General features: G+C 37.4%; 1 protein-coding gene across 1 annotated transcript in view; it reads right to left on the bottom strand.

The window, feature by feature from the left end:
• Positions 1–20,663, bottom strand: part of LOC106516896 (guanine nucleotide exchange factor VAV3) — a 63,043-nt gene that overhangs the window by 31,006 nt on the left and 11,374 nt on the right. The window contains exons 3-15 of the mRNA XM_014007485.1: positions 19,724–19,782; positions 19,179–19,244; positions 17,861–17,978; positions 16,526–16,618; positions 16,133–16,201; positions 15,937–16,040; positions 15,564–15,663; positions 15,113–15,208; positions 13,508–13,576; positions 10,577–10,663; positions 6,448–6,533; positions 6,157–6,289; positions 1,357–1,466 (exon numbers count right to left, since the gene is read on the bottom strand). Of these exons, the coding sequence (XP_013862939.1) occupies positions 1,357–1,466; positions 6,157–6,289; positions 6,448–6,533; positions 10,577–10,663; positions 13,508–13,576; positions 15,113–15,208; positions 15,564–15,663; positions 15,937–16,040; positions 16,133–16,201; positions 16,526–16,618; positions 17,861–17,978; positions 19,179–19,244; positions 19,724–19,782 (1,190 nt within the window). The remainder of the gene's footprint in view (positions 1–1,356; positions 1,467–6,156; positions 6,290–6,447; positions 6,534–10,576; positions 10,664–13,507; positions 13,577–15,112; positions 15,209–15,563; positions 15,664–15,936; positions 16,041–16,132; positions 16,202–16,525; positions 16,619–17,860; positions 17,979–19,178; positions 19,245–19,723; positions 19,783–20,663) is intronic.

The following is a 20,663-nucleotide window of genomic DNA, read 5'->3' as shown; positions in this document are numbered from 1 at the left end:
CAGTTATGTCAACTGGTTCCCCTAAACTGAGTTGAGTAATTTGCTGTACATTTACTCAGCTCAGTTTAGTGGAACCAATTGACATAACTGAGTTAAGTAAATTCAACGCTTGATTTTTTAGAGTACAGGAAAATACTTTTACTTTCCCAATATTGTAAGCAAATTTCTCATCAATGAAACTTATTGTTACCAAAGTCATTTTCTGTTAAGGTATTTTTTCTTTTACTTAGTTATTTCTTTACAAGTGTTTTATACACCTCTACCTGTTTGTTTGATTTTTCTTTGCAACCTGAGTTTTCATGAGGCCCCTTGGAAAACCCAATATCCATCCTCAGTATATTATAAGTGTTAAACTTCTGATATGACTTGAGAAAGATTCTTGCAAGTAAAGCGTCAATTATTGATTCCTATTATATATCAAGGTAGAGTTGTCCTTGTTGGGATGGAGCTCAACAAAAACAAAAATGTCTTTTGTAAAGAAAGAAATCAAACTGACGGCTCCATGAGTGTGTTCATCATCAGGAGCTTTCATCCTCTACGGTTAGTCCAATGTTCACTTTCTGAATTGGCCTCTTCTGGTGTCATTACCCAATGCACAGAAGCACACCTAGCTTATTTCAGGCAAAACCCCTGTAGGCTTTCTGTGGCAAAACAGCTTTAAGCCAGGAGGGGGTTTTGTATTTTCTTTTCTAAATTTTGTAAAATACACATTAAGCCCTGGGCAGGCATCAGGGGGGTTGCATTACCAGGAGTTACTGTAAGTTTCTCTGTATACTGTTTCAGTCAAGTTAAAGAAAGATAAGTTAAAAAAAAAAGTACACATTGTCCAAAATCTGAACTGCTGCAACAGCAAACTCATCCAAGTATGTGTCAAAGCACTACGAGAAGGGAAAACATATTGAAGAAGGCAAAAGCACACATACTGTGGAATTATTCAGACATTTGAAGCCAAATAATTGATTTTATCCAGGCATACTCTCTTTAATCAAAAAAAAAGGTGAGGCACAGCTTAAATTTGCCTGTAAATCCTCTAAATCTTGAAGAAAAACACAATAAAATCCACTGTATCTCCAAATGGCAGTGAATTAATCAATAATCATGGCAGAGTAACTTTGACTTATTTTTAGAATAGTTTGTTTTAACGCGTCATGAGTTTACGTGTTGTTTGTTCGTCAGCAGTGTGTGCCTGAGCCCGGCCAAACCCTGATCAAACTGAACGAGTCAACAGCTCTCTCGGCTTGGAAACAACACAGTTGCAAACAAAGACCAACAAACAGGACGTATAGACGCGCGTACACTTGGCCGCCGCTAACACCACGGTCACGATGTGTGGTGTCTGCGGGCCCTCGTACTTACATTGCCATCTCAAACTGATCCAGCCACTTCTTCTTCAGCTCTCTGGTCTTAAAGAAAAGTTCGAAGCCGGTGTGCCCCTGCTGGTGCGTCACGTAGAACCCGTAGCACCACTGTGGGTTTCAGGAAGAAGACAGAAATTAAACATGATTTGCTGCACGTGTAGGTTCAAAAATGTGACTTCACTGAAGCGCAAACATTGGGAATATTTTGAAACTAAGCTTTCCAAAATTATTTCTTCTGCAGGTGTTCAGACCCAAAACAAGAAAGTGTTTGGACCATCACACCCTCACAAATCTCTGCCCTTTCTCAACAATATTATTATGATCAAATATTAATAATTTTTTCTTTCCCTTAAAGACTTTTAAAGGGTCTATGGAAAATAAATAGGGGGTGTATTACACATTTTCCAGGCACAATTAAATAACTACACAACTTATGCCAACTTATGAAAGATTTTTATGTCTAAATTGATAATAAAAGTTGTATATTTGATCAGTTTGTTAGAATTACATTATGTACATGCCTAAAAGAAGTTTCCAGCTGATTTTTTCAATTCCATCTTCAATTAAGATGTCTTTAAAATTTTCATAAATTGGCATAAGTTGTCTAAAACGTCAAGAGTGGCAGGGCCTTTACCTTCAGTTGTTATGAAAATGCTGAATATATCAAAAATATACTCGACTTTGCATCTAAACACCTTCAAATCGGCTTCTGTCTCTTTAAGAACCTCCTACCGTTTCAGACACTCCCACTTCAACACATCTTCACAACAGTGCTTTGGGGGAGGGTCTTTCTGCACAACCGTAATATTGTTTAATCACTTCCCAGGAAATGACGCCTTTTAATTTTTACCGCATTAACATGGTGCTTAATCAATAAACTTTGTATCAAGTGTCCAAACTGAAGAGAGCTTTAACTTAAATAACCACACCAAGGAAAAAAAGGACAAACTGTCAATAACACTAACAAATATTTTATTCAAACAATCTTGCATAGATCTATTTAGTCATTTTGACTTTTAGTACAGTTAGTTTTGGTTCATTTCAGTGCATGCTTTAGTGAGATTGAAAGAAAATTTATTCTGTTTAACACTGATTCCTAAAAGCACTACACATTCTTGTTCTTCATGGAGATGTCTGAACTATTCTTGATAATTAAATGTGTAATTATGTATTTCTTATGTACTGTGTTTAAACTCTGATTAAACAGTAGTGTTCACTCTGTTCTGAGTGACTCGTCATGTCAGTACAGGCTGCACTGTTTAAGGGAAAGATTAGTGAAAACCTGCCTTACGCTAACCCAACAGATAAACAAACAGTTATTTCATCAGATTTCAGAATTTGTGTTTAAGACCGAACTATTTGGCAGGAAGGGCCTTCCATATCAGTGAGGTCTTTTACCCCAGAGGGATTGGTTCAGTTAGTAGATTGTGTATAAGAACTTTTTGATTTCCCGGTTCTGGGGAAAATACCTCAGAGACTGAATACAGGTCAGTATTTGGTCCAGCTGAAAGCGGGTTCATGGCCTTATTCATTTGCAATTAAAGGTTCAAGTCTAAAATCTAAATCTGTCTCGGTTTATTCCTGCCTAATCAGTAAATAACATGTTTTCTTACAAGATATAGAGACTCAGAATGTGATCTACTAAAATGCTGACTGAAACCTCAAAAGGATAAACAACAAAAAATAACAAATTAGCAATAAAACATTGATTTATGATGAAAAGACTAAATGCTGAGTAGCCCATCTCATCCCAAATCGTTCTGAGCTTCTCCTAAAGTTTGATTCCTGACAGTTATTAAGCTGCTCTAATGACAAGGTTGGCAAAAATGCTCCAAATATGCTGCTCTCCTGACATAATGTCGTCAACAATCCTCTGTGGTTTTGCAGCCAGTGAGGTCACCAGCCACGCGGAACAACAAAAGTGTGCTGCCTGCTGGATTCGGTCAACATCAACAGAGGAGCAGCTGCAGTGGGAGTTTAACCAGAGTTCAGCTCTGAGAGCACTGAAAAACTTGAGCTGAAAAAAATGAAAATAAATAAAAATATATAAAAAAATTTTAAAACAGAGGTGGTTTCCTTTAATTTGCCACAAACAACCTAAATTACTTTTACAGTTATTCATTAAATATGTAGGGGTCACCTCGAGTGAAGAAACAGGAGTTCCAGCCTCAAAGCAGGTCTCGCACAGGCCTGAGAACTGGCAGGAACGCTGAACTATTATTTTAGGCCATGACGGGTCACTTTACACACGAGGACTTCAGTTCTCTCTAATCAGATATTAAACAGAAACAATCGGTTCTGTTCATGATTCATTGGTTGTTTAACTAAAATGTTTAAGCATTTGTTAATCATAATAATGACATGTCACAAAGAATATAGAATCACTTCTATTCTTTTATCGTGCCTGAAATAGACTGAGTGAAGCACAGAAATCATCACCATGTTTCATTGTGTTTTTATAAATCACTGTTTTATTTTTACTGAAACATCAGTAATATAATTTTGAGTTTTCTTAAGAAAATCTTACATTTATATGGACACAAGTTCAGATGATTATTTAAGCAGAAGGTTTAATTAATCATGATAAATGTTTACAGTGATTTCTTACAGGCTAAAAGGAGCAGAGAAGATATTATAATGTCTGTTTAAACAGCAGAGCAAGTGACCTTCACTGACAGCTGGCAACTCGCTTATCTTCCTTTCCTTTCTGACTCTGGCTTATCTAGTCAACTCTGACTTACTAAGACGGACGCCTGAGACACAGGCAGAGTCTTCTTGCTGAAGCCGAAGCAGCAGGACGGAGCTGTTTCTCTCCGGAGGAACAGCTGGGGCCTCAGGCTTCACCCATCAGCTAAATAGGGTGGCCTGAAGTCCAGGACAGAGGCAAGCCGCTTCATGTCCATCTGGAGACATACGTCTCTCAAGTGTTTTTGAACTCCCTGGGGGGGAGACTTTTATTTTGAAAGGCGACCGAAGCCACAGCTGGAATCTCTCTGGCCCGGCTTAAGCGGACTAAAGTCACCTGAAAGACACCTTTCCACTAAGGACCATTCTGGACAAGCTTCCTGAAGGGTCGTCGGTGAGACAGCCAGACCAGGGGTTCTTAAGCAGACGCACCAGGTAACGCTGACGGGTTCGGTGGGTGACGTGTCAACTTGAAGCTGAGAGCAGAGGGGACGTGCTGAATCCGGTTGAAACACTTTCAAAATTAAAACAGAAACACTAATTCTTCATTTCATTATCTTTTCTTACCTTTACCCTTTACCCTTGCCAACAACCTAAGTGAAGTGCCAGCAGATCGTTAGTCTTAACATCAGAACTGACGTTTTACTGTTTATACATAAGTAATCTGAGTTTTAATGTGAAAGAAATTCGGACGCGAGTTTTACCTCATTTTAACTTAGACGCTTGTTATAAATGACCCACAATCAGGTGTAATTTATGATTTTGTTCAATTGTGTAAATAAATGATTGCATAATCTTTTATGAATCAACTTGAACAGTCTAAGTTCCCTAATTGTGTCACTTCACTTTGCACAGACAAATATTAAAGTAATGAGAAGAAACCTTGGTAAAATTTTCTCTCATAGCTTAGTTATGAGAAGATGCAGGAAAGTTATTTGCATAAATAACTCATTCCTACAAAAATGTTATTTTTGACCCCAAGATAAGTCTTACAGGAGTTACATCACTGAAGGCAAATATTTTTATTTATACAGGTAAACTCATTCAGACTGGTAGTCTGATTTACCAGAGAGTGGTTTATATTTTATTTATTATTATATTCATCAATATGTTCCGGTGAGCAGATGACCAGAAAAGATATGAGTTTTTGTACATCCCGGCCTATTTAAAAATGACTATAACTCAGCAAATTTTAAATATATTGAGTTACAATTTGATATGTCTCCTTCTCAGCACTCTAAGTTCTAACAGATCATGTGAGATCAAGCAAAAAATAAGTATTTATTTTAAAAATCTGGCTTCATAAGTGAGTAGTAACATGAATTATTTTAAGTGATGGTAGGCCTTTAAATCCCAATGAATTCATACAAGTACTACAGTGAGTTACTTACTGTGAATATTTGGTTTTATGTGCACATAAGTAAAGGTGTTAATAATTCATGAAGCATTATGTTGGAGAAGGGGAACCAAAATAAAAAAGGTAAGATGTCACTTATTCAAGCCCAGAAAATTAATTCAAAATTATCTGTAATTGAAAAACACACAAACACGGGCATTCTCCCAAAAAGCACATCAAGACAATGACTAATCATGTTAAATACTAATCACTGTCTTGCACATGTCCCACACCAGCACAGAGCCAAATCACAACTGCACAATAGAGTCAATGATGATGATAATAGAGTCTATTTCATAAGAAAACACAACCCATTCTGGCGAGCTGTCAGGTTCACATTAGCAATCAGCAGCAGAGTGAGAAGACGCCATCTGTGGGCATCCATCAACAAGACATCAACAAGTCCCTTCCACTACAATACGGCCTGCAAACGTTCCCTCAAGGCGAAAAACAGGAATCTGTAAAAACCCTTTGGGGTGACAAAAAGAAGCTTTATAACGTTCCGAATCTGGGTCTTCCAGGAGAGAGGAAGCACCTCTGACAGAACAGGGAAGAATAATGTGTTTATTTCCGTAGTAAAACCTTCACCAGAGCAGATGTTAAACGAGAACTCTGCTGCTCTATATTTTGAGGATGGATCCAGTCAGCATTAAACTTTGAGATCAATTTTAAAATGCAAGATAAAGTGAGGAAAAAAAAAGTTAGTTCCATGTTTACCTTCTTGACTTCTCTGTCAGACGTGGGATTGTTGGTGACCTTAAAGAGGTTCAGGTCCAAAATGTCCTTCATCTCATAGTTGTCTCCTCTTCGCTTGCAAACAATGGCTGCCACATCAAATAAAAAGATATGTCTGTGAAACAGGAAGAGAGTTTTGTTCAGGAAAAATAACTTACCGACAAATGAAAAAAGTTAAACAACCTTTATTCACTGAACAGGCTGTTCGTACAGTTATTCACTGTCTGATATCCAACTTTAGCTTTCAGGACAATAATGCTGAAGTAAAATAACCTGTCTTGTTTCTTCTTGTCAATACTGGAAACCATGCGCACCTCTCCGTCTCCCTTTGGTCGACCGAAAGTGATAAGTGGCTGGTTCTGAAATCAAAAGGGGCATTTTCAGAGGTTATACAGACATTTTCTGCACTGCCAGCCTTTTAAAAGTCACTATTTACAAGAAACGATTTAAAATTTAATGTGCGTCACGGTTGTCAGAGTAAAGGAAAGACAACAAAAAAATGAACACAACTGTAATTTAACATCCTAGAAATTTGAGGCTAATATTTGTAAAAATGACCGAGTTTGGTCATTTTCGGGATAAAAAGTGGAGGTGAAATGCGTCTTTTACATCACTTCAGTTTTTTGTGCACAGTGTTGTAAACTAAAGGAAGGAAAAGGGAAAAAGCTGTTTTTAAAAATCCTTACATTCACGGGTACTTGGTGTTATAAAGAAAAGTTCAGAAAAAGGTCAGAAAGCCTGCACACAGAAAAAGGAAGGCACGAGTCCTGACAAGTTGTGAATCTGTGGTTTTACAGCTGAATTTTGTGCACTGTCAGCTACAAGACTGCAGTGGGAACAAAGTTTGTGGAAACTTAACAACAACTTTAAAACTGCTTGTTGTGCCACTGATAACAGGCCAGACTACTACAGGTAAGTGTTTTCATCTAAGTATTCATAGTATTAATGCTAAGATGTATAGGTATCAAATCGATACTAGCGTAATGACATTGATGTTTTTGTTTACACTTTATTTGCACTGCTGACTTAACTGACATGTTTTGCAAACAGAATGACAAATACTGACTTTATTTGTCACAAATAAGTTTAAAAAAATGGCCGGAATAAAGACTAAAATGCCTCTTCTTCATCATCCCCGCATGAAATGGAAGGTATTTTTGTTGCGTTGAGCATTGTTATATGTATATTTATGTTACATTGTTGCTTTGTTATTTTGAAAAAGTGTGTAATAAAAGGTAAAAAGGAAAATATTGGTTTATACCAGGGATGTCCAAAGTGTGACCCGGGGGCCATTTGTGGCCCCTGAACTGACTTAGTGTTGCCCTTGACTTCAGTTCAAGAATTATACTAATTTTTTACAAATTTGTCCCCCCGGAACAAGTGTTCGATGTGGATGGAGACTTCATTTATTATTAGGGCAAATTTATCTCAAAGTAAAATCTTATAACAAATATTGGCAACAATACCAATTATTTGTCTCTAAATAACCAGACTCTTTTTCCACATCTATCTCGTGACTTCTACTGAAAAGCTGATTTTGCTGCACTCCAATCTGCTTTAAATTCTTTTATTAAATTTGTTTGAATACAGCAAGCATTTTCAACAAAAGAGTGACCTAAATACTGATTTTATTGATCAGAATTGACTAAATTGGGTTATTTTTTCCCCAATTGAAATTTAGAAAATTGCTAAATTTCTTTCAATAAGGGAAACCTGCAAAACACTTTTAAAGTCCAGGATCTATATTAATTTATGCATCCATTTCCAGCAATAAATCTGACTATTTTATTTGTTTAAATTAAAGTATTCAATGCTTAGTTTATTGTTGAGCAGGTAAAGGAAAAATATCTTTGGCTCTCAAGTCCTTCTGACTTTATGGTTTTGGCCCATGTGACAAAATGTTTGAACACCCCTGGTTTGTCCAGTTAAATTGTTTTGTATTGCTATTTTTCTTTACCTAAAATCTTTGTCCTGTGTTTTCTCATAATTGATAAACTAAAGGCAAAAATCACAAAATTATTCAATGAACATGATGTTTCAAGTAAAAGTATCAGTAATGAGTTGGAGTTTTTGTTCAGTGGGTGGAGTTTGTCCAAGACATGATGGGTCTGTTTCACTTTTGTGTGCGTAGTTTGTTAAAGATGTTTGCAAAGTTTGTTTAAGAATACTAAAGAAAAGAGTTACTATACTTACTATAAGAAAAGAGAGCTTTGATGTCCTTTTCAGGGGTGCCACCGAGCCATTGGTTCAGATATGTTGACGACACCTGGGTTAAAATTAAAGCCCAGGAAGTCCAACATTTCACTGATCACATCAACTCTGTGGATGAATATACTAAGTTCACACGAGAGGATGTAAAAAATGGCAGGTTGGCGTTCCTGGATTGCGATGTCTCGGTTTCGGATGGAGGACGGTTGGAAACCGGCGTGTATCGTAAGCCCACCCACACAGACCAATATTTGCATTTTGACTCCCACCACCCACTGGAACACAAGTTAGGAGTGATCAGGACTCTGTACCACAGAGCAGACAGTGTCCCTACAAACCCAGGAGCCAGGGAGAAAGAGAAATCACACACACGACAGGCCCTGGAGCAGTGTGGTTATCCTGACTGGGCTTTCCTGAAAGCAGACAGGAAACACAGACAGGATTCCATGCAACCTTCAGGTGAAAATGAAGACCCCAAACCAAGAAAACCAGTGGTTATTCCGTATGTTGTGGGTGTTTCGGAGAAACTGAGACGTTTATTTTCTAAACATGATGTCCCAGTAGCTTTCAAACCCCAAAACACATTACGGCAAAGGCTGGTTCACCCCAAAGATCCGGTGCCCCGGCACAAACAGAGCAATGTTGTATATGCTGTTAAGTGCCAGGAGGACTGCGACCAGTTATACATCGGGGAAACTAAGCAACCACTGTTCAAAAGAATGTCCCAACACAGACGAGCTACATCTAATGGCCAGAACTCTGCAGTTTTCACTCATTTACAGGCCAGCGGTCACTCTTTCAGAGAYGAGGATGTTCTCATTCTTGATAGAGAGGAACGTTGGTTTGAGAGAGGAGTAAAAGAAGCCATTTTTGTGAAGAAAGACCGTCCATCATTAAACAGAGGTGGAGGCCTCCGTTTTCAGTTGTCCCCCTCCTACAGTGCGGCTATTGCCAGTATCACTCCACCCCCTGTTAACAATAGGTGTTAATTAGGTGCCAACGATAGCCATGTGATGTGAGCATCAGTCACATGGAAGCAGTGCTTAAAAGCCTGAATTTTGCCTGAAACTCTCAGACTGAAGAAGTCTCTTGGAGGAGAGACGAAACGTTTCATTAGAGAAGAACCCGTCCAGAAGACCTATACAATTTTTTTCTTTTTGATTTTTTACCTGGATTACTGAGATGCATCAGGACATTTAAGAATACTATTTTGGGTAGTTTGAAGAAGCTGGGTTGGTCAGTCTGGACAGCTGCGGGGATGTGTAGCTTAGTCAAAAAGGACAGAAAGCACCTGTATTTCTAAATATAAATAATAATTTTATTAATCGAGACAGGAAGGTGCTAGCAACATGAAATTTGAACGCCATACATGTAGAGGAGTGTAATAATTCTGCTTAAGTTCAACCAGTCAAAAGTTTTGCCAAACTCCGCCCACCCAAGAACCTCTGCCTATATTCTAAACTTTGCTAATCATGGTTAGAACTGTAGAGAACCCTACTTGTCTGTATCGGCGATGCTATCCCTATAATTACTTGGTATAGGATCAACACCAAAATTCCTAGTATCGCTCACCCCTACTGACGAAATCTGCTAATCACATCCTGTTAGTCATGATGTCATGCTCAGAGATGTGAAACTGCAATAAAAGTGAATTCTGTTTATTTCCGGTCATCAGAAACAACTCATTTCTTGTTTTCAGAAACAGCAGGTTTTTCTTCTCTAAATAAAATACAACATTTTATCCAGGGTTCACAGCAGATCACAGATATGCAGGTTTTTATGTATTTTCTGTTTGCCCTGATCTAGTTTGCGATCCTCGCAGTCAAGTGATGAGTTTCATATTACATGGAGCCTGACCAAACATCTCAAGCTGAGATGAATGAAACATATTTTTTCACATTACTTTCCATATGCCTGCAGTTACGTTGGGCTCCGTTTTTACCTGATGTGAGGGAGCAACTACATATTAGCTTCAACGTCAGCTGTTTTTTTTATTTATTTATTTTACAAAGTGAATGACTGTTAGGTTTACAGTATGAAACATTTATGCAGCTATTTAAGTTGTAAAAATGTGAGCAAAATTGAATAAGCTTTTTTTTAAAAAAAAAAAGGAATTTCCACGGTCATTTTTATTCTAACAACGTGCGCACTAACACCTGCAGATGTTTGTGGAGAAAAACATTTTTTGGTTTACCAGGTTTTCAATAGACCTCTGGTACTGGTCGATCTCCCTCAGAGTCTCGTTATCTCTCTTCACTTCGTTGACGTACTGAGCGAGGTCCTGGACAGCACACACACACACACACACACACACACATACACACACACACACACATACACACACACACATACACACACACACACACATTCCATTAGATTATTTCAATATGAAAACAGTGAAACATGTCAAAAGTGTATACTTTGTGTGGTCGAAGCATGGTGCAGAACCCTTGAAGAAATAGACAATACAATTATTTAACAATAAACTTTCTTGATCCTGTGTTGGATGAATCTATTCAGTTCATTTATAATGAGGCTGTGGCTCACAGACAAGCAGGTGAACATCATAAAAGTCAAATTACATGATTTGAAATATAAAGAATTGATAGAAAACTGAAATATATTTACTTTACAAATAATAAATAGATTATTAGTTTTTGTTTGTTTCAATGGGCGGTATGACCTCAAATTCATATCACGGTATAAATTGAATCCCTTCACGGTAACGGTATATATCGCGGTAGAAAATTATCATAAAAAGTTCAGATAATGTAATTTTTAGAGCTTTTTTTTTGCAGAAAATTAATCTTAATCAAACCCAGCATTTTTGCTTTAATATCTGCCTGCTGAACTTCTCAGCTGCTGCTCTGCTGCGCGCTCATCTTCATCATCTTCATCATCAGAGTAGAAGCCGACTTTACATTTACAAGATGGAGTTACGACTGAACGAACGTCCACGTCTTTTTTTAAAATAATTTCTGTGGGTAACAATACATAAAACTTTTTTTCTCTGACAACTGGGTGTGAAAAACTACAGTTGTTAAAGCTCTGCTCTGCTCGACGTGCAGCGGGGGGGAGGGGAGGAAATGATCTCGTGACACGACATAACTTCTCTACAGCGGGAGGGGGGAATTTTGAGGATTTATTCTCTCTATACGTGTTTTAAAACGCTAGAATTTCATCATTATATTTCAAACTCCTGCTCAGTTGTCTCTGCACTCGCAGCCATGTTGACACAGGCGCGATGACTAATGACGACAGGATGGTAGAGGGTCAATTTCTACCGTAGGCCAAGTTCATACCGTTTCTACCGTCTACAGCAGTATTTCCCAAAGTTGGGGTCGGGACCCAAAGTGGGGTCCCGAAACATCAAGGTGGGGTCCTGAAAAGATTTTCTGAATTAATGACATTTTTGCCTTAGTTGTTACAAAGGAGTGAGGTTAGTATATTTAAAATGGATAAATGTAGTAAAATAAATATTGTTACTATGCCCATGTTTAGTTGACCTGATACAAATGTTTATCATCCAAAAATAGTTGGTGGCACAGGTCTCTGCTACTGTTATTTTGTGGGTCAAAAGCTGAAAAGTTTGGGAACCACTGCACTTTGGTTCCCAAAGTTGGGCTTGGGACCCAATAATGGGTCATGAAGCACTTTGGATAATCTCCAGAAACCAATTTAAAGGGTAATAAAATAATTGCTGATGTAATATTTTCCCTATAATTATTACAAAAACACAAAATAAGTAAAAATAAGTATTTATATTTGTGTACAAGCTGTTTAGATTGTCAAAAAGCCTGTGTTTTTAGGGTTATTAACAAAGTTTTTGTACTCAGACCAGTAATATTTGGGGTCACAAGTTTTTGCCATGGATATTTTGTGGGTCAGAAGATAAAAAGTTTGGGAACCACTGGTCTACAGCATATACCGCGCAGCCCTATTTCAATGTAGTCATATTCGGGTTTTATATATCTTTCTTTTAAGGTAGTTATATTCATTTGTGGGACATTACCTCCTGCACAGCAACACAAATGTAAAATTGGATTAAATGTGGTAAACAAAGAAAAAAAAGTTAAACATAATCTAAAAATCCATAGCAAGGTTTTTGGTGACGATGGTGTTTTTGCACATCTGCGTGGGTGTATGTTACCAAAAACATCTCCTAAACGGTTAAACCAGTGCTGCCCAACCCTATTTTCATCAAAGCCCCACCCATTTCTTATTTCCAAGCCAAGCTGAGACACCCCCTACCCCACCCCCCGGATCCTTCGCTACTCCCCACCTCTCCCAAAGACCCGTTCAACCTTTATGTCTTTATCAAAATAATAAAAGCTTAACATGAATAGTTACAAACTTTTATTTTGAAAAGTAAAAAAAAAAAGTGATACCAAGTTGTAATTATACAAATAGACTTGTTATGGTGATTTTTTTGAAAAATATAAACAATAAATTAGTATTTTCACAACCTCTGAGCAGACCCCCCCACCACCCCCCACAAACATAAGATGAGTTTGTAACTCTGGGATGAAAGGTGGAGGCTTTACGCATTTTTACAAGGACCGTTCAGCATGCTTTTATTTTTTGTATTTTTGGTTATTGTGTTGTTGTGTAACAACAAAACCATCAGAAAACCTTTAAACTGTTTCATAAGCTGATAATTCAGGTTTTGTAAAAAATAAAAAAAATAAATTTACTGTAACTCATGTTAAATGTTAGTATGTAAATTAAACATTCATTTAGTTTTTGTCACCTTAATTGGCGGCAGCTCGCCTGTGGACCCTACTGACTTCACTTTGAATATAGAGCCTCACAGGAGACTGTTAAGGTGTTAAGTTATTTACTTGTTGGGTTATTTTTTTACACACTGGTTGCCAGGTGCACCGATTAGCTGCTTATAGAAGCTCAGAATAAACCTCAAGATGGGTAATTATTGCAGCCAGTCCTCAGTAAAGTGTAAATGTTACAAACTCATCAGTTTGTGACCGTGTAAAGCAGCAAAAGTCACTCAGTTTTTAATGAAATCAAAGCTGACGGCAGAGCGGCAGAGTCTGTAAAGTGACGTTATCTGCAACAAGCTGATCACAGTAAAACATCACAACATGAACCAAAGAAGCACCACGCTTACTTTCATGGCATCGAGAGCAATCTTCAAGTTGTTCTTATCAGCAGCATCATGGGTGTGTTTGACTAGTTCCTGTTAGAGACGAAACCAGAGTGGATATCACACATTCGCATTTAAGCAAGTTGTGACGGGTTAACATTTTAAAAATAAACATTTAAAGAACTTTGTAATTGACATGTATGAATATATGGTATAGCTTAATGATTTTTTTTCTTTTCATTTAAAACTACAACAAAATTTCCTTTGAATTTGAAGCCAAAGTAAACGTATGTTTAAAGTGAAGTGCCGGTTTGGCTCAGTGGAGAAGACTGATCAGCAGATTAGATGGCATTTCGAGATAATCAGCGCTCATTGATTATTGCGTGACACCGAGCTCCTATTCTTCAGCGAGGCCAGTTAGTAACGTCTGCACATATCTGCAGCGCAGCAGCTGTCTCGTGGTATCCACCAGCACAAATTATTTTTTCTTCTGCAAACGAGACAGCTATTTATGCAATTAGAAAAAAAAATGCAGTCATAATAAAGTCATAATGTGTAATTATTGACAAACTGATGAATTCTACGATGTGAAAAGCAATAAAAAACTAATTCTACTTGTATGTTACTCATCAGCCACGTTTTTAAATAATTGTGTGTCATTGTATTAAAGTAAGTACGAGTGACAATGCTTAAGAGATGATTTCCTCTCTAAAAGTGTTCCATAATAAAAGCTGAATCATTCGCCCCACCAACTTCCTTTTCCCTTCATCTCTTATTGCCCCCCCACACACAGTTCCTCCTCAGGGAGGTTATGAGACCCCCTTGAATCAACACCATTTACCACAGAGGCCTTTACCCTCTACAACATTTTAAAGCATCTCTCCAAGCATTGCCCTTTTCTGTGCTGCCAGCTGTAATCTGACCTCTGATTCATAAAACCAGGGGAGGCAGCAGAGGTGGGGTGTAATTTATCAGTAAAATGGGGGGGAGTTTGAAAGGCTAAGTGTCTGCTGCTTCCTGGAGGAAAACCAGAGAAAGATGCAAGGAATCACACCTAACCAACCTGCAATACATTTAATATGTATCAGCTGAGGATTTAAAACTGTATAAAAAAAACATTTAAAATGAGACTTTCAGATATTGTTCTGCAAAGATGCCTTAGACAATGAGATAGTTTAACAAAATGGAAATATTTATAGTATCTATGGTCAAATTTCAAAAGTAAAGCAGATGCAAGTTCAACAGTGATTGTTTGCCAATTATTTTAGAGCAGCTGAAACAATAATGGGAAATAGAAACAAAACAAACATGTGGAGGATGTCTCCCTCTAGTGGTGAGACAGCAAATAACAGTCTCTTTCTTTCTTTTTCTTTCTTTCTGTCTTTCTTTCTTTCTTTCTTTCTTTCTTTCAAAGATTTTGCTTAGTAAAGTGAAAAAAACTAAATTTTATTTCCATTTGTAAATTTTAATTTGTCTTATTTTATCAATCAACATGAACTTAATTAAAGCTTTTTTATATACAAAATAAAAGTGAAGGACAGTTGAGGAAAAAAAGCTGTTTTCAGTTATGTGACTCAGCTGGGTTTATTTTAAGATGTCTGGTAAAATGAACGCGTTAAACTGGTCTACCTGCAGAAGAAGGTGGTATTTTAAAACTCTCTGCATCGGAACAACCAGCAGATCCCTCAGTGTGAACTTCCCATTGTTGGCCCTTTTGGAGCACTCCTGAAAATAAAAAACATGTGTAGAACAATGCAAGTTATTTTTATCCTCATAGAAACTTTTAATTTTATTTTACAATAAATTTACTTCTCATCAACTATTCATTTCGTTGGATATTAATGTAATATTTTAAATGTTCTGCATTTTCCTTTTTAATTCTCAAATACAACCAGCATTCAGTGAAAGAGTTGCTGTTTTCTTTTTTTTAATTTGTAACATCAAAATAAAATAAATCCTCATCATCTATTCTAAGAAGGGTGTAATGCACCACAACATACACAGGAGGCCACTACAGCTTGTGCAAAATGAACAATAAGGATACGAGGCGGCATTACGATTAAGTCTTTAAAAGTTTTACATCTAGTTTTAGACGAACGTCCTCTTTCTCTTTGCAGATGAGGTCTAAGACGGCGATGGCGATCTCCACCTGACTGCAGTATATCCCATAAATGAGGAGTCTATAAGTCAGAATAACAGGAAACATACTGGGTTAGATACAAAATACTTATCATATTTTATTAAATGCTATCAGCTTAAATAAAGCTTAAATTAAAAAAAATTGGCAACATTTTTAAAAATTCTTACATTTCAAACTGGGCTGTGTTGAAATAAATGAAAATCTAGCTACACAGAAATACTGTATGTCAATTATTGAACATTCAAAAAACCTAAATCTGTTTTAACTACTAGAAACAGTAAAAACTCTGCTCTGGCAACAATTCGTTTTGTACCTGTCTTTGTAGTCAATAAAGATTTGGTAGAGATTTAAGGCGTTTCTGTTCAGGATGGAATCCTGCAGATCGACCATCAGGCTCTTGTGAACTTTAACCAGGTCCTGATTGGACGAGAGAAGCCAGGAACATCTGAACAGGTGGGTTTTATTAGCATGTCACGTAGCAAAGACGGCCAAATGATCGTGAAACTTACAGGAATGTTGACAAAGATTTTAGCAATTTCAGCTGCGGAGAAGAATTTCTTCAGTGGATTCAGGAAATACTGAAAAAAAAAGACCAAAAAAAAAAACATTTCAACCTTATAGCTTTTTTCCTGGTGATTAATACTCAAACTGAAAATTTTCACAGACAGATGGTTGATGAAGTGATATTGAGGCGAATTGGGGGAAATGTTAAGAAATTTCCCTCAAATGCCCCAAAAATCTCAACGTGTTGCACTCAGAGTGCTCTGTTCTGTGGTAAAGATGATCAAATTTGATTTAACAGTCTCATACAGAAATATTTGCATTTTCTTAATTATTTTCATCGGCTTGTTTTATAAATAAACTCGACTTGTGAACGGCGCAGAGGAAATGAGTGCGACAACCTTCTCAATGGACTCCAGGGTTTCTGTGTATCGCTCTTCAGTCTGTTTGATCTCTGAGAGACAGCAGCTCCGCACATCCACCTCTGCCTGCTTCTAGCAACAAACAAAAACCAAAGGAAATGCTTTTTTAAATAATCTGATAGAGAAACCAGATCTTTTCAGGATATCTGCAAACAAGAAAGTCAAAAAGACTGCGTGCTTCTGAACAAAAGCAAAGCCGTTTTTTGACAACCTTTAGGTGTAGGAAGAGTGTGGGGAAATGGCCAGAAAATATATTTCATTACAAATAACGGAGCATGAAAAAGAAAGCATCATTTAATTTGAGGAGTTAAAAATCAGTGATTTTTGGAAGCTTGATATAAAAAATTGGGTTAAATTTTCTTTTCAGCTTGTATTAAACCACTTAACTTTACCAAGTTAGTTAAATATTTTTTGACGTTTAATACAAACCTGTTTTCTGAAAAAGGTAGCAGGTCCAAATGTGTAAAAGTTTGTTTTTTCATACTTATGTAGCCGCGTTCCTTTTCATCTGAAACACTTTGCTCTTGTGACTGCTTTGAAGTTTAACCTCCTTTTCAGGGCCTGAGTCAAACGTGAAAGTAGCACAACTATCAGCAATCTGATTGGCTACTTTAACTGACCTGCTGGACCTGTCCAATCAGTGTGTGATTTGTATTTCCCATAGTCACACACACGGGGATATTTAAGAGTTTAGTGTTTTGATTTATAATAATCACTGACAAGCTCTGCAATCATTTGTGAAAATTAGTTTACCAGAACACAACAGATTGATTTTTATTCCTTGAATTAGTGTATATAGCCCTGCAATACTTTTTAGAATAAGATTATTTAACAATTAAAAGAGTGTAATGTAAATGAAGAGGATAACTCTTGGCTACTACCTCATTAAACTTTAGCAAAGTATCTCTAAAACTGATTAATTATAACCGTCTTGAGGTTTGTAAAAGTTGATGAGCTGCAGCAGCCATCTTGAATTGGAGTGACTTTAAAAGTTAATCATTAAAGAGGTAGATGTAGGGATTACTTTCTGAGAGTTTTGGTAAAAGCTTTCCATTGAATCATGAGATATTTTTGCTAAGAGTCTAACAAGGTTGTCACCAACATGTTAAAATAAAATAATATATGATAATTAAGAGGCAGTAGTGTGGCTGGGTAGGGTTAGGGTTAAGGTATGTACTGGGGTGGTTAGTTTTAGAGTAAGATTTAGGTTTTAGAAGTGAATAGAAGTCAATCAACATTCCTAATAAGGATAGAAATACAAGCTTGTGTGTGTGTGTGTGTGTGTGTGTGTGTGTGTGTGACTCATTATGGTACCAGTGTCAGTTGCGGCTCCGTCTTCATGAGGTCTTCATAAATCTCCCCTCCTGCATACTGTTCTTCCAGCCCATAGACTGCCGCGTACAGCTCATCCTCATCCTCAAGAGCATTCTCACTATCACACACACAATTAATTAAAGACTCTAAAATGTGCACATCAGTTGTCACATGTACGTTTTTTTCCCATTTGCCTAATGTTAACTGTTTTAGCTTCTATCATCTTTTTAATTAGTCAACTACTCAGTCACCATGGGGGGGAAATGTGGTTTGAAATAGTGATGTTGCAAAAAAAACATGCAAACTTTTCTAAAAAAAGAAAACAAAAAATGGACTTGTATTCTGTAGTTGAAGTCTTCAGCTTTCTCCAAAATCTGGAGCATGTGGAGTTCCAGGCTTTTTAAACTGCATGAGTTATGCAACCTAGATTCACATGCAGATTAAACTCACTCCCCTCACAGTGGAGAGTCGTCGGGGTGTCGAAGCAAGATTTACCAAGAATGCAAAAACACGTTGGAATAAATGCACAGAAAGTCTGCGTGTATGGTCATCAAACGATTTAATCTGAGCAACAACAAGCAGAGGTCAATCAGGAAGTCTGTCGTGTTGTGGCTAGCTCCTTAGCGGAGAGCGGCCGATAATATAACATCATGTGACATGCTTACAACCAATCACAGATTGCCAACTGTAACCACTTAACCAATGACAGGGCTCTCAGCCCAGAAGCTACCTTATCAAAATAAGAGAGGTCATGCATTGCTGGAGTCTTAAAGTCTAGGGCCGATAGAGTAAAACAGCCGAAACTAGTTAATCATAAGCTATGATTACTGGACAGTGTCAAGGTAGAACAGATATAAATAATTAGTCCATAACAATGGTTGGAGTTCTTTACGTCGAATGAGAAAAAAAACTACTTTAAAGAGAGGAGTTTGCAGATATCGGCTTTCTAAATCCTACAGTGAAACACTGAGCCTGATACCCAGCCAGTTTCACTCGAACTCACTGTCATGCAGGTGCCAAAGCAGCTTTCTTGTGAGTCAGGCTATCAAAGACCCCAATCAGTTTCCATTGCAAGGGGCATGCAGTTTAATCTGAATAAGAATCTAGGTTACACACAAAACTTCAAATTCTACGTTCTCATTTCATGAATGGAAAAACTACCTGGATAGGAAGTAAAACATCTTCAACAACAGAATAGAAGTCCAGTTTTGTTTTTGTTGTTTTGACCTCTGGAGATCATGGATGATGAGAGCACCAGCTCTGCGTCACGTTCTATCAGCGTCACTAAAGCGTCCGCAGAGAGGAGCCTGAAACTCACTCAATCAAGTCTGCCAGGTTGTTGTAGATGCCCTCGTCTTTAAGGCTCTCCTCCATTGGAAATGGTCTGAAAGTGACAGCAGAGCTTCAGCCAGTGGTCAGAATATGAGAGGAAAACAAGTTTAATGTCTTCATTTAGATAGTAAACAATAGCAACTTTTATACTTAGAAAACCAGGAAAGGTCATACAAACTAAATTGTGCAAATTTTGAAGAAAAAATTAGACATTTTTAGCATCAACTCTTCATATTCATAAAAGCTGATACCGAAGCTGTTTGTAATTCTGTTACTAGGAAGAAAACTTCAGTACATAAGTGATTTAAGCAGTAAATGTACATTTGGAGAAAAACCTTTTTGGTCATTTCTGGTAACAAAGCAAATGTTTTGCTAAAGTGGAAATTTGTGTTTGACTCATGGTTGTTCTTGTGGCTTCATGGTTAGGTGTGAAGGAGCAGGAGGTGGATGGAGGAAGGAAAGGTGCGAGCTGGAGGGGGTTTAAGGGTCTTTTCTGTTTAAAACAATATAATTCCATTTAAGAAAACGTACTTGAATCCTCCTTGTTGAGCCACTGTCGTGTAAGAGAGCTTAGAAAGCGTGTCCATAACCTGGTGAAACAAAGTAGTGAATAATTTCAGGAGTGTTTTTAAGACAGAGATTCATGTTTTTCTTAGGTGACACTTGTTGCGTTTAGCAAATCTGCCTGCCTAACATCAATAACCATTGTTTGTGAGTTCAGAAGACATGTCATGAGCAAAATCAGCCATCGAAGCTAAGGATGAGGGTTCCGGCTTGAATCTACAGAGCAGTTCCCCATAGAACCCTGAAGGATTTAATCCTTACTTTTAAGGTAGACATGAAAATAAGAAATTAGCAAGAGAACTGAAAGAGGATCAGGGGCCACATGGGGTTCAGACAGATTCTAACTGCCTTACTACTAACTTGTCTATGACTGGCAGAAGACCACACTTCCTCCTGAGCTACAACTGCTGACTTGTTCGAGTCAAATTCTGCAAAGTACATTGTCCTTCCAAAAAAAAGATTAAACTACAGCAGAAATTGTTTCAATTAAATGAGGTCCTTGAAATACGAGCATGAACAACGGTCTGCAATCTTTATTTCCTTAACCAATCCTTCGTAAAAAAAAATTGCCCAAACGGACTGTAGCTAACAAAGTCCTTCTTTTGTAAGTCTCAAGTCTTTATCCTCAAGTCTCAAATCAAGACAGACAACTGTCAAGTCAAGTCCCAAGTCTGAAACTTGCAATTTCAAGTCCTTTCAAGTCATTTTTGTTACAATGTTACAGTTATACAGCGGGTAAAATAAGTATTGAACACATCAACATTTTTCTCAGTAAATATATTACTAGAGGTGCTAATGACATGAAATTTTCACCAGATGTCGGTAACAACCCAAGTGATCAAAAAGAAAATAATTGTATAGGTCTTCTGGACGGGTTCTTCTCTAATGAAACGTTTCGTCTCTCCTC

The sequence above is a fragment of the Austrofundulus limnaeus genome, unplaced genomic scaffold (assembly GCF_001266775.1).
Source record: "Austrofundulus limnaeus strain Quisiro unplaced genomic scaffold, Austrofundulus_limnaeus-1.0 Scaffold42, whole genome shotgun sequence".
Taxonomy (NCBI): Eukaryota; Metazoa; Chordata; class Actinopteri; order Cyprinodontiformes; family Rivulidae; genus Austrofundulus; species Austrofundulus limnaeus.
Note: the sequence above shows the minus strand (reverse complement) of the source record. Positions and strands in the feature narration are given on the sequence as shown.